Consider the following 14,072-nt stretch of genomic DNA (forward strand, 5'->3'; position numbering starts at 1 on the left):
AAGGAAGGAAGGAAGGAAGGAAGGAAGGAAGGAAGGAAGGAAGGAAGGAAGGAAGGAAGGAAGAAAGAAAGAAAAGGAAGGAATGGAGGACAGGATTGAACCTGCAGAAATGAAAACATGGTCGCTGCTATTTAAAAATTCAACAGAGGGCGCCTGGGTGGCTCAGCTGGTTAAGCGTCTGCCTTCGGCTCAGGTCATGATCCTGGAGTCCCGGGATTGAGTCCCACGTCAGGCTCCCTGCTCGGCAGGGAGTCTGCTTTTCCCTCTCACCCTCCCCCCTCTTGTGCTCTCTCTCTCTCTCTCTCAAATAAATAATTAATTAAATAAAAATTCAATAGAGGGGCACCTGGGGGCTCAGTGGATTAAGTGTCTGACTTCCGCTCAGGTCATGAATCCTGAGGGTCCTGGGACCAAGCCCCAGGGACAGGCTCCCTGCTCCGCGGGGAGTCTGCTTCTCCCTCTCCCTCTGCCTGCTGCTCCCCCTGCTTGTGCTCTCTCTCTTTCTCTGTGTCAAATAAATAAAATCTTTTTAAAAAAATTCAATAGAACGAATGGCAAAATGAAGGAAATTTCCCAGAAAGATTAAGAAGAGATAAACAACAGAGAATGAAATAAAATTCAGAGACTCCAACAAGATCCAGTTTCTAAATAACAGGAGTTCAAGAAAGAGAAACCAGAAAATAAGAGAAAATTGTCAAAGATATAGTATTTTTAAATGTTCCCAAACTGAAAAATACATCTCTAGAATGTAAGGGCTCACCAAGTACATAGCACAGTGAACGGTGGACTCAGGCAATGAGCAAAGATGGCCACAATAATTCTTCCCATCTAGTCTGACACGCTCCTCTGTGGGCAACTTTGCCACTCTTCCCAGCAAAAAATGGCATTTATGTCCCCATTCCTTTAATTTAAACTGGCTTCAAGACTCATCGTGACCAACAAAATGTAGCACAAGTGACACCATGTAATTCTAGGTGTCAGAAGCCTTTACAGCCTCTACTCTCACGTTTGGAATGCTGCCACCTATGTAAAGAAGCTAAGAGTATTCTTCTGAGATGAGACCTCATGGAAAGAGAGGCCCAGCATCAACGGCCAGACATGGGAGTAAGGCCACCTTAAAAGCACCCAGCTGTTCAGCAGAACCACCAAATGACAACAGCAACACGATCTTAGCAAGACCAACAGAAGACTCGCCCAGTGTCAAGAAGTGTAAAGGCTCTGAGATTTTACCCTACTTGCAAGGTGACAGGCTAGTTGGCCACAGTTTCGTGGACTCTGGCAGATGTTAAGACTCCTAGGTCAGAAACAAAGGACTCTTCAGCTGACAGCACAGCGTGAAGCCTGAGCTTCATCTGTCCATCAGTTCCCGCTGGCCCCTCTGTCACAGGGGAGGTCAAGGCGTGGCCCAGGTTTGCGTCACAACTGAGGATCCCTGAATTTAGGGAACCTCATCTTTTATAATGGGCTGCAGGTGAACCTGTTCAGTGGGACCCAAGGGCAGGACAGAGACATTGTCTTTACCTGTGCTAGACAGTAAATAAACCTGCTCTCTCTCTGCTAGGGAGCAAGCCATTATCTCTACCTTCCAAGGCTGTTTGCTATATAAACATCCTGGAAAAGGCAATCAAGAACAAAAGCTGTCAGTGCCTCTGAGTGCAAGTTAAGCAGTAACTGAGACCCAAGAATTGTCTCTTAACACCCCCCTGAGCAATCACCGACAAACAAAATGTTTCTTGTTCTAAGTCAGTATGTTTGGGCAATTCAGAGGACTATCATGAAATACAAAAACGTGAAAGAGGAATTCTCAAAAACATTCATAAAGAAAACTGGGTCACAATAAAGGAACACAAATCAAAATGACAGGGGACTTCATAGCACTCTAGAAGACAGCAGACCAGACCTTCAAAATCACAAGGGAAATTTTCTGCCTAGAATCCCATACTAAGCCAATTCACCACCCCCCCAAATCTACAGTATATTAAAAATTTTTTTCAGGTATGAAAAGACTCAAAAGTGTTTCCTCCTATGCATTGTAGAGCATGAGATTCGATAAAACGAGTAACTCAAGAGACCCAAAAATGTGATATCCCAGGGACAGAAAATCCAACACAAAATAGGAAAGTATCAAGGTGACAACTGTATACCAAACCTGAAGAGCTACCAGATTGGAACAGGAGGATGGGGGATTGCTAAAGTGAAATCCCTAGGAACGGAAAATGGAACTCCTTCATTTGGAAGTGTCCATGAGTATTTAGAGAAATAGCTAACAGGTTATGACCTGTCTATTGGAACAGTCACTAGGTATTAGTGACAGACACATGGGAAACAAAGCAAATTCAAAGAATATGGTTATTAGTAAAGAAAAGGCAATCATAGTACACAACGTGGCTCAGCAGCCACGATAATATAATAATCCTGTGATCATGGACTACTGATTTAACCAAAAACTGTAATGAAGAGAAGAGACTGCGTAAGAAAACTAAATCTTCAAATACTATAACACAAAGTCAAGAATATCTAAGGTGGAGATAATATTAAGAAATAATTAGCGTAAGTATATTGTTAAGAAATACAAAGCTACAGACAGAAGCTCCCTTCAAATCTGTTGAGGGTGTATTATATGGTAAGTGTTACAGTAGCAATCACTGGAAAGGCATATCCTCCTCTATAAATCAAGAAATTGACACCCCGACTTGTCAATCATTCAATTAATCAATCTGGTGTAATTTTGGTTAACATATAACAATTAGTTCCCTAAATTTTCTTTTTTTTAAAGTAATCTCTACACCCAATGTGGGGCTTGAACTCACAACCCTGAGATCAAGAGCTGCACGCTGTACCGACTAAGCCAACCAGGCACCCCAGTTCCTAAATTTTTATCAACCCTTTGCACTCCTAAAGAACTGACTTGCCAGATCCATGAAGCTAAGAACCAGACACTGTGATAATACTAACACACTGTCACTTGTGAATCCCTGTCCAAGAAGGTAGCCTTTCTTTCTCTTGCATCTTTCTTTAAATACCACATGTTTTTTATTTTTATTTATTTTTATTTTTTTACTATGTTATATTAATCACCATACATTACATCATTAGTTTTTGATGTAGTGATCCATGATTCACTGTTTGTGTATAACACTCAATGCTCCATGTAGTACGTGCCCTCCTTAATACCCACCACCAGGCTAACTCCTCCCCCAACCCCCTCCCCTCTAGAACCCTCAGTTTGTTTCTCAGAGTCCATAGTCTCTCATGGTTCGTCTGCCCTTCCGATTCCCCCCCTTCATTTTTCCCTTCCTGCTGTCTTCTTCTTTTTTTTTTTTTTAACATATAATGTATTATTTGTTTCAGAGGTACAGGTCTGTGATTCAACAGTCTTACAAAATTCACAGCACTCACCATAGCACATACCCTCCCCCAATGCCTATCACTCAGCCACCCCATCCCTCCCACACCAATACCATATATTTTTAAATACAACACGGTTATCTTTAATATGGCTTATTTAACCTTACAATACAAAAGGTACTCAATGAACTTGAAAATGTATCACTTTGTTAGTATAATGAAATACATTTTTAAAATCATATTTATAGCCAGTGTATCTATATAGTTCTTCAGAAGAATTTATTGCAGTGCCCACTGTGAGGTATGTCCCAAAACCTGGTCACCATAAGTGATGGAGAGTATAAATTTGCAAGTTTACTAGACCAGCTTTCTAAGGTATATCTCTGAAAACTGAGGACTGAATGGGCTAAAGTATGATGCTAATATTGAAAGTATTCTACATTTCCTGTATCACATTCGCACAAAGCTGAAACATTAAGAGCAATGGGAAACCTTAAGAGCACTGGCTTTGGAGGCAGACAGAGCTTGGGTGTGTCCATTCCATCACTAATCAGTCAAGAGCTGTGCCCCATTATCCCATCTATAAAACCAGGATCGTGGCAGCAGTTCTACGGTCATGAAGATTCAAATCATGAACATACCTAACATGGGTTTTATAGCTGGCGGCCATTATTATTCTGCCTTAAGGGAGACAGGTCAGGAAAGAACAAACTCGGGATCAGAAAGGGACAAGTAAAGATTAGTTCCTGGAAGCAGTGAGTCAGACCACCTGAGTCAGATCCAACCTGTGAGCCCAGTTCCAGTATCATCTCTACCATAAAAACTTCCTCAATCACCCCACTGATTATTTAAACTTCAAAAACATTATCAGAATAACGGATGCTTTTATTCCAAAAACAAAAAAAAACAGCTTCTATTTATTTACATCTTTGACTTGGCTACAAACAGGGACTCCCCAGGTAGGATATCCCACCCATCTTGTTATTTCTGTAGCACACTCAGCACCCATCTCATGAGGGTGGGACACACCCAATAATGTGCAATAAAATGAATCACCATCTATACCAGAAATGCATGCTACCAACCTCTTTTCCCATACCCACTGTAGGCAATAATAATTGAATCAAGCACTCTTTCTCATTGAACCCTGGATACAACCTCAGAACCCTTCTCAACACACCACTCCAAAAAACCATTACCAGTAGATCCGAGCTGGCAAACAAGATAAATCCAGTTATCATCCTTGGTCTGTACTATTCATCTGACTCCATTTAGGCCGCCATGGAAAAGAGTGAAGTAATCATCTTCATTCATTCACTCATTCAACAAATACTTAGTGAGCACAGACTCTATTTTAAGTTATAAGTGTAAACAAGATACCTTATAGAACTGAAAGTCTGGAGTGAAAAAAAATGTCCTCTATGTGGAGGTAATAGGAGATTAGGCATGAAGAATCGAGAGCCATGGCAAACCCCAACAGCCACTTCCCCATTTCTCTGTTAATAAAACCTCCAATGTGTTCAGACACTAAGTGCTCTGTGCCTTACGGACTTCTCCCCCAGCCACGACAGTACATACCGACTAATCTACTACCACTCATGGCTATTCCATCTCCCTTGCCCGCGAGGGACCCGCCCCTGACCAACAAGGGTAAGAGAGCTCCTGAGAAAGTTTGTCCTGCTCTTAAAGAGGGACATGAAACAGGATCTCTGGATAGGATAGTGTGAGGACATGATCCTTGAACCGACTATGGAGACCCTGGACACTGGAGGGGAAAACCGGGAAATTCAGAGAAGCTGATTTTGAGTCCTAGCATCCCTGAACTACTATACTTTCCCATAACTGTCATGCCTTAGGGCTTCTTATGAAATAAGTTATTTGCCTCCTTATTTAAGCCATGTTTAAAACCGGATATTGTCTTAGTCTGTCTGGGCTACTCTAACAAAATAACATACACCAGGTATAAACAGGAATTTGTGTCTCACAGTTCTGGAGCCTAGAAGTCCAAGATCAGGGTGCCAGCAGGGTCAGGTGCTGGTGACAGCCCTCTTCTAGGGTCTGGCCACCTTCTTGCTGTGTCCTTACATGGCAGAAGGGACAAGGGAGTTCCCTGGGGCACCTTTTATTAGGGCATAAAGACCATTCAATGAAGCCTCCGCCCTCATGAACTTATCACCTCCCAAAGATCCCGCCTTCTAATACCAATATCTTTGGGGGTTAGGAATTCAACATATGAATTTAGGGGCCACACAAAACACTTGGAGCACAGCAGATATTCTATTACTTGAGACCAAAATCACCCCAATTGACCCAGGGAGCAAACACAGGGAGTGCTGGATGGCAGGTTAAGGTGATAAAAGGCCACATTCACTACATGGGAGATGAAACTGAAGAAATTATATTCAGAGGCTTGGTCTGCCTTTTTTTTTTAAAAAGAAAAAGATTTTATTTATTTATTTGACAGAGAGAGACACAGCGAGAGAGGGAACACAAGCAGGGGGAGTGGGAGAGGGAGAAGCAGGCTTCCCGCGGAGCAGGGAGCCCGATGCGGGGCTCGATCCCAGGACCCTGGGATCATGACCCGAGCCGAAGGCAGACACTTAACGACTGAGCCACCCAGGTGCCCCCTTGGTCTGCCTTTTAATTTCTTTGTAACTTAGAAATTCGATCACGTGTATAACTTGGAAACCTAGAGGAAAGCATTTAATTAAGAATTTCACTTTCTGAGATAAGGACCCTAATACATTAGTGTTGAGAGCATAAACTGGTACAATGGTTAGTGAAAGCTATTTGGCAATACTGGTCAAAAGTCGTTTTTTTTTTTAAGATTCTATTTATTTATTTGAGAGAGAGAACGGGGGCACGAGCAGGGGAAAGGGCAGAGGGAGAGGCAGAAGCAGACTTCTGCTGAGCAGGGAGCCTGATGCAGGGCTGGATCCCAGGACCCTGGGATCATGACCTGAACCGAAGGCAGATGCTTAACTGACAGCCACCCAGGCGTCCCCTGGTCAAGAGTCTTAAAATTTTTTTATAACCTTTGCCCTGTGACTAGGGCCTGGGATTCTTATTGCACAGAAATAATCCCAGTGTTCCATGCAAAAATATGTTCACTGAAAAATTATTTTTCAGTAAAGCTGTAAATGACCTAAATGTCCAACAACTATGAAATTAGATCAGTAATAACAAGTACATAAACATGAAAATTAAGCAGTTATTAAAAATAATCTTAAAAATTTTCCATTTTAAAGATGGAAAAATTATGCTATGGTTTCAATGATAAAAGAATAAAAAGTCATACACGTAGTATGCTTTTAACTTAGACTAAAAACATATTTAAAAAGACTGGAGAAGATGTGCCAATATTTGAACGGCATTTGCTTTTAAGGTGGTGGAACTATAAGTGATTTTTTTCTGTTTCTTTATATTTTTGTGGTTTTCAAGTTTACCATAATGAGGAAGTATTACTTTGATAATTAAAAATGAGGTGGGGGCAATTTTACACATGATGGAATTTCTGAGCATTCATATTGCTCCCACTCCCTACCATTTCAGAATTTATCTTACCAAACAAAACCAAATCATACATAGTCCCAGAGTCTACGCTAAGGAAAGATGCCTAATTGATCTATCTCAGTATCTACAAATAACGAGTAGTTCACTACTGGCCCACTCACAATAAAAAGAATATTCAGTAACTCTAGTTCATTAACTCCACTCTATTTATCTGTATATCTGTAACTATAATACTGTATTCTTTGATGCAGGGAAATATTCCATACAAAGGAGCTAAAATGTTCACATATTAATAGATGCAGTTATGGTACTCTATAAATAATATTTTAAATACACACTCATTCACCTGTTACTATCTGAACTCAGGGAGAAATTACTGATAGAAACCAACCTGGATTACTCTGGCCTGAACCCAGATCATGTAGGACTTTAATTGCTGAACAAATGGAAACCATTAGGATGTCCTGATCCAAGGCCCTGAGTCCTATTGCTGATATGAACTCTAGAATAGGATTGTGCTGTTATCTGTAGGGTAACTTGTTCTGTTGATCAATACCTTGGATCAATAAGTGATGACTGATAGTGTGACTAGTGAGTCTAGATTTTAATCACTTGGAGGTTGTTTTGTTCTCCAAGGTCACCCCAACCAAAACTGTTAACCAATATCCGCTTAGATTAGGTTAAATGACATTATTTTTGGGTAAATTGAAGCTCCATAGGGTCTTCTCATCTTATTTTTTTATTCACCCACTCTTCACTGGAAGGTCAAACAGATTAAGACAGCAAGTGTTGTATGAACTGAGAGAAGGTTAGCACTCCCCTTTACAAGGATGGAAGAGACTCTCAGGCTAACAACACACATATGGTTAAGGCACTGCCACCTACTTCGAGGCATCTAACCACCTTTTTTCAAGAAACAGACTCTTAACAACAGAGAACAAACTGATGGTTACCAGAGGGGCGGTGGGTGGGGGTGGCCGAACTAGGTGATGGGGATGGAGGCGTGCGTGCACTTGTCACGATGGGCACTGGGGGTGTATGAAGTGTTGAATCACTACACTACACACCTAAAACTAATATTACTCTGTACGATAACAGGAATTTGAATAAAAACTTAAAAAAATAAATATTCATAAGTAAAAAAATAAAATAATATAAAATGAAATGAAATACCATTGACTCTAAGAAAAAACACAATTAGGATAGCAAGGACTATACTACGAGGGACACACAACCAAGCCCACAAACACTGAGCTTTAAAAACACACATTTGGGGGCACCTGGCGGGCTCAGCCGGTGGAGCATAGGACTCTTGATCTCAGGGTTTTAAGTTCCAGTAAGTAGAGATTACTTAAAAATAAAATCTCTAAAAGAAAAAGAAGATGCATTTGAAGAAAGCTACTTAGCAATGAAACACAGCAACACAGATGAATCCCTAAAGCATCGCGTGGAGTTAAAGCACCCAGACACAAAATACATATTATACAATTTCACTTAACATGAAGTCCTAGAACTGGCAGAACTAAGGTATGAAGATGTAAATCAGATCAGTGTTTGTCTGGGGTGGGGCGGGGGAGGTAGGCAGCATTGGCCAAAAAGGGACAGCAGGGATTTTCCTGGGGAATAGAAATGTTTGGTATTTTTCATGGAGGAGGTGATGAAACAGGTGTATGTATTCACCAAAACTCACCAAAAGTTACACTCAGGATCTGTGCATTTTGTAAATGTCCCTCATTTAAATTACACCTATAATTTTCAAGTTTTTACCTAAAAAAGGAATCCAACCTAAAATTCCTCCCCTTTTCAGGGATGCCTGGGTAGCTCAGTCGGTTAAGCGTCTGCCTTTGGCTCAGGTCACGATCCCGGGGTCCTGGGATCGAGTCCTGCATCGGCCTCCCTGCTCAGTGGGGAGCCTGTTTCTCCCTCTGCCTGCCACTCCCCCTGCTTGCTCTCATTCGCTCTCTCTTATTAATAAAATCTCTTATTAATAAAATCATAAATTAATTAATTTTAAAAAATTACTACCCTTTTCAAACCAAAGGCTTTTCTCAGCCTGAGCAAATGACATCTTCATTCATCTAGCTGTTCAGCAGGAAATGAGAGGGTGATTCTTACCACCTCCTTCTCTGTCACCAGGTTCTAAAGGTGCAGCTCCAAGACATCTCAAATCCATTCACTTCTCCCCCTCCAGGGTCACCACCATAGTTCAAGCCACTGTCAGTTCACATTGGATCCAATGCAGTATCCCCCTAACTGGTCTTCAATATCTACATGGCAACCGGTCCTAGTGCAAAACCTGAAATCTGCTCAAGTCACTCTCTTGCTCAGAGCTCTTCAATGCATTCCCACTGACCTCAGAATACATTCTAGGATCTTTAACAGGACTCCCACACACCCTCTTACTACCTCTCCCATGGCAGCAACCAACTATTCACCATTCAGCCCTCCACACTCCAGCCACATGACCCCCTTGTAGTGTCCTGCAGGTCAAGACCTTCCACGCCTCAGAGCCCTCCTTAATGCTGTTCCCTCAGCCTGAAGATTCCTCCCTCCACCCATCACCTGACTACCTTCCACCCAAACTTCCTGTCTCAGAGACTCTTTTAAGTTACTTCTTCCAGGTATTCCCTGCAATCCTTAGCCAGCCCACCCCCAGTGATTTAATGTCTCATCACAATTTCCACTTACACCTTTACTGGTGTGCTTGTTTAATATTCAGACTGAGATCCATGATGATGGTGAGTGCAGTTAATGCTTCCTAATAGCATACAATAACAGTATTGGGTGAGACATTTTACACATGATCTCTTTTCATCTATGTGACAACCCAAGGTAAGTTCTAGGACATCAGTCACCCCATTTACAGACAGACAGAGAAAATGAGGCACAGAACACGAGAAATTACGAAGATATGATCTGACAGTAGGCAGTGGGACTGGAGGACCAGCACTATGCTGTATCAACTCCCACAAAATAGGAGGCTGAACCATCAACTCCAAAAGGGCGGGGCCCCTCTCTGATCGGTGCATCCCCGTGAAGCAGAGCGCCCCACAGAGCTGTTCAACAGTATTTAACAGGACCGGCCACAAGCTCCCACAAACATCTGGCCAATGAAAACCACCACAGGGGCTCTTCAGTATGCTTACAGTACTTTCTAATGTTAGAAATTATTTTCTTTATAGACCCATTTATATGACCTCATTATTGTTCTATATTTGAGAATAAAATTATGTCTTTAAGTATCCCCAAGTTGAGTCTTGGCTGACTATTCTGTTTCCTTATCCTGCAATTATTCCAAGTTAATGAGGCTCTCCATTAATAATTTTCAAGTTATTATGAGGCTGAGAATACCAAAAACAGAAATATAATCCAGAAAGCTACACAGAAAATGCATGACAAGAAAAGGGGGCAGGGTTTTAAAATTAGCATTACTGTCTGGCGCCTGGGTGGCTCAGCTGGATAAGCATCTGACTCTTGATTTCAGCTCAGGTCATAATTTCAGGGTCGTGAGATCAAGGCCAACATCAGGCTCTCTGCTCAACGTGAAGTCTGTTTAAGACTCTCTCCCCCTCTCCCTCTGCCCCCCCACTCACGCACTCTCTAAAATAAAAATACATCTTTAAAAAAATTAGTGTTATTGAAAACACATACAATTCTAATTACATTTCTAAGTTCCTTCATCCAACAAATGTCTTATCAGGCACCTCTTATGTGTCAGGCACTGCTCCAAGAGCTAGGAACAAAACTGTCCAAGTCCCAGTTTCATGAAGTGGCATTCTAAGACCTGGACAGTTATGGGAATTATGTCAGATAGAAAGAAGTATTATGCAGAAAAATGAAGTTGAGGCAAGGGGGTGAAGAGTAAGGCACCAAAATGTGCCCACTCATACCATGGAACAGTATTCAGCCTAAAAGGAAGGAAACTGACACACACCATAACATGGACAAACCCCGATGATATCATGCTGGTGAAATAAAGCTGGTCATAAAAGGACAAATACTGCACACGTCCACTCATACGAGGTACTGAGAGTACTCAAAATCACAGGCACAGAAAGTAGAATGGTGGTGGCCAGGGGCTAGTGGGAGGAGGAATGGGGAGTCAGTGTTTCCACGGGGACCGAGTTTCGGCTTTGTTACAAGATGGACAGAGCTCTGGAGGTGGACGGTGGTGATGGTTGCACAACATTATAAATGTACTTAGTACCACTGAGCTGTATACTTAAAAGATAATTAAGATAGTAAATCTTGCGCTATGTGTATTTTACCATAATAAAAAAATTTTGTAATAATTCCAAGGGAAAATGATTTCCAACCTAGAATCCTACAAAAATGGAGTACAGTACAGCAAGGGTTCCTGTTAGGCTATTCTAGAAAGGCACGTGAGGGATGAGCACTTGGGTGACATGAACTCTGAGCAGAAACCTGAATGAAAAAATAGGAACTTCATTAAATTCTATGATTCTTAAACTTCTTCAAGTTTGCACTAAAAAGACTGAAGCATAGCAATGTTTTCCCTTTATGAACAGAGGAACTACATGAACAGAGAAGGTAGAGGCGGGGTTAACCACGGGGAAGAAAAAGTTAAGGAATTACATGATACACCTAGTGAAGCTGTCTGTTTGTAATGGACAATTAATTTTTATCTTAAGAGCTGAAGTATTTTGGGACACCTGGCTGGCTCAGTCAGAAGAGCATGCAACTCTTGATCTCAGGGTCATGAGTTTGAGCCCCACACTCGGTACAGAGATTAAATAAACTTAAAAAAAAAAAAAAGGTGAAGGATCTCAAAGGATCATACCATGCCCTCCTCCCCCTGACACCCTCTCCCTACCTCCAGAGGGTAGAGTTATCAACATACCCATTTTCTCAAGGAAAAGATGACAGGAACTGCCCAATTTCATAACCAGTGACTACAAGAGGAGGAAGTACCCAATTCTGAATCTTATTAATTCAGCATTGACAAGAAATACAGGACAAAGCCCAGGGCATAATTTTAGCTAGGAAAAAAAACGGGAGAGAATGGTTCCAAAGCTAATGTATTTATTTTACATGGTAATCACTGAGATTCAATCACCACAACATTTCTTCATGATAAAGTTTCAAGAATTTTTTCTGGTATACTTTACCTTCCTGAAACCACCAGAGTTCCATCGTCGAGTAAATAATCCTTCACATTCTGAGGAAGTGGAAGAATGACGCTAAAAAAAAAAAAAAAAAAAAAGGCATTTACCAAAAAGGCATCATTTTAAAAGACCAACCACAAGCAGAGAGAAAAAAATCCAAACTCAATTAATTTTTTAAATACTTTTATTTTTAATATAAAGTGGGAAATGTTAATGATGTACAGTTGGTAGCAGCACATTAAAAATTAGAATAATATGAATAAATCCTGTGGTAAACTAACTTCGGCTCATGTATTACCACAGTCATGGTAGAGACACAAAACGAGCCAACTACAAAGGACCATACTGAAATTGGAGCATGAAAGGCATTAGCGCAAGAGAATTTTGAGTGTCTTTAAGAAATCAGACACCAGCAGATATTTGCAGCAACACAGGAAATGTAGCAAACAAAGCAGAAACAGCATCTGACCATCTTCTAAGATAGAGGGCAGAGGCGGACTTAAGATCTGGAAACCATTCTTTGGTTGCCAATGAGCACAAAAGGCTAAGAATTCATGATGTGTCTGGGGTGTGTTTTGGTGGCCTTCTGTTCAACTGACCGCCAGAGCTATAAGGCTCTGGCTTTATAGCTTACTTTGTTTAGTTAGTTTACTTTGTTTCAGATAATTAAGGGATGGCAAAGCCATAACTGAAAGTCATTTCAAAATCTCATGGGATCATTTGTTTTTTTACTCTGTAATAATAAATCGTCAAGCAATTCTGCCATGGGTACATAAAAGCAGTGCTATTATTTTGAGGCATATATTCTTTAAAAAGTGAAAAGAAATGATGGCCTGCTTTCACAGAGTCAAGAGAATGTCATCGACTTAGGCATCATCTACTTATTTTCTGGCATATTAAAAATGGTTTTTGTGCACAGAAAACATTATTCATGGGCTATTTCGGTTTTAAAGACTAATAGCTGATCTAGCAAATTTACAATTTTACATTCAAAAGCCTAGTCCTTCAGGCTTTTAAGGTCAACCACCAGATCTTACTACTCTATTTGTAAATCTGCTAAATTTTAACCAATTTCAAGTGAGCCTTTGAAACTTAAAAGTTGCTCTAAAATTTTTAATTCCTTTATCAAAAGAATCTATTCAATTTTATTTTTAAATATGTCAATTGTCTAATCACAAACAAGACTTCCCAAATATTTACCTTGTAATGAAGCCAGCAAACTAAACCATAAGTGCTGTCAATCTAAGGTTCTTGCACGCATTCCAATACTACCTAAAAACTTGAAAAATTTTCTTATTCATTCTCCAAGAGAATTTTTGAAGTTTATCTTCTCAGGGGCCTGTGCCTGAAAATGCTGGCAGGGATGCCAGTTCCCAGACATCTAGGGTGGTTTTCCTGACAACACCGAGAACACACAGAGCCCTGTTTCCTTAGTCATGTCTCTAAGCCCCAAATCGATGATTTCAGAGTCCAAGTCCCTTGTTTTTGAGTTACACTAATTCTCAAGTCTGATTCTGAATCTGTACTTTCCCTCCAGGTTGCATCACCCCTTGACTGGATTCAAAACATCTGTTTACTGTTGGATTCTATTCTGAATTCTTTGCATATTCTTCCTACTGGAGGGTCTTCAACTCTTAAAAGATATTAGCTGACGTCAAGTTAGATTCTGCTTACTTCTCATGGGTCACTGAGTTCTACAGTCCCAGTTATGCAGTCATCCTAATGAGAATATCATGCATTACGTTATGTAAGTCAAGGAGGATACCAAAGTGATTCCATTACGAACTCAAAACCTATGACGGGGGGAAAAGTACAAAAGAAAAAAAAATCACAGTACAACATGTTAAATGCTGTCCCAGGTGAGGATGTACCAAGTGCTACCAAAATTCAGAAGAGGAACCGTGCCTGAAAGACTGAGGCCATAAACAAGTCATCGCCAGACAAGCTTTACACAAAGCTAACGAGGCCATCAGAGAAGAGCTTAAATTGGTTGCTGAAATCCAAGTGCAGGTAAGAATCCAAGGAGGCCTGACTGACGGATGTAAAAGAATTAAATGACAAAGTATCTATCCCATTCTATATCCC

At 40.8% G+C, this 14,072-nt stretch overlaps 1 protein-coding gene and 1 non-coding gene across 3 annotated transcripts in view; one reads left to right on the forward strand and one right to left on the reverse strand.

Moving 5' to 3' along the window:
* Positions 1-14,072, reverse strand: part of CDC123 (cell division cycle 123) — a 57,020-nt gene that overhangs the window by 40,617 nt on the left and 2,331 nt on the right. Inside the window, exon 2 of one of the 2 annotated variants that reach the window (XM_025853573.2) lies at positions 11,991-12,062. The exons of the other annotated variant lie outside the window; for it this stretch is intronic. Coding sequence (XP_025709358.1) covers positions 11,991-12,062 — 72 coding nt within the window. The remainder of the gene's footprint in view (positions 1-11,990; positions 12,063-14,072) is intronic. 2 annotated transcript variants of the gene reach the window in all.
* LOC112810140 (U6atac minor spliceosomal RNA) lies at positions 7,648-7,772 on the forward strand. The gene has a single exon (XR_003204768.1). It is a non-coding gene; the product is annotated as a U6atac minor spliceosomal RNA (small nuclear RNA).

This window comes from Callorhinus ursinus, unplaced genomic scaffold, assembly GCF_003265705.2.
Source record: "Callorhinus ursinus isolate GAN/ISIS: 27379988/994484 unplaced genomic scaffold, GSC_fseal_2.0 scaffold36, whole genome shotgun sequence".
NCBI classification, from domain to species: domain Eukaryota; kingdom Metazoa; phylum Chordata; class Mammalia; order Carnivora; family Otariidae; genus Callorhinus; species Callorhinus ursinus.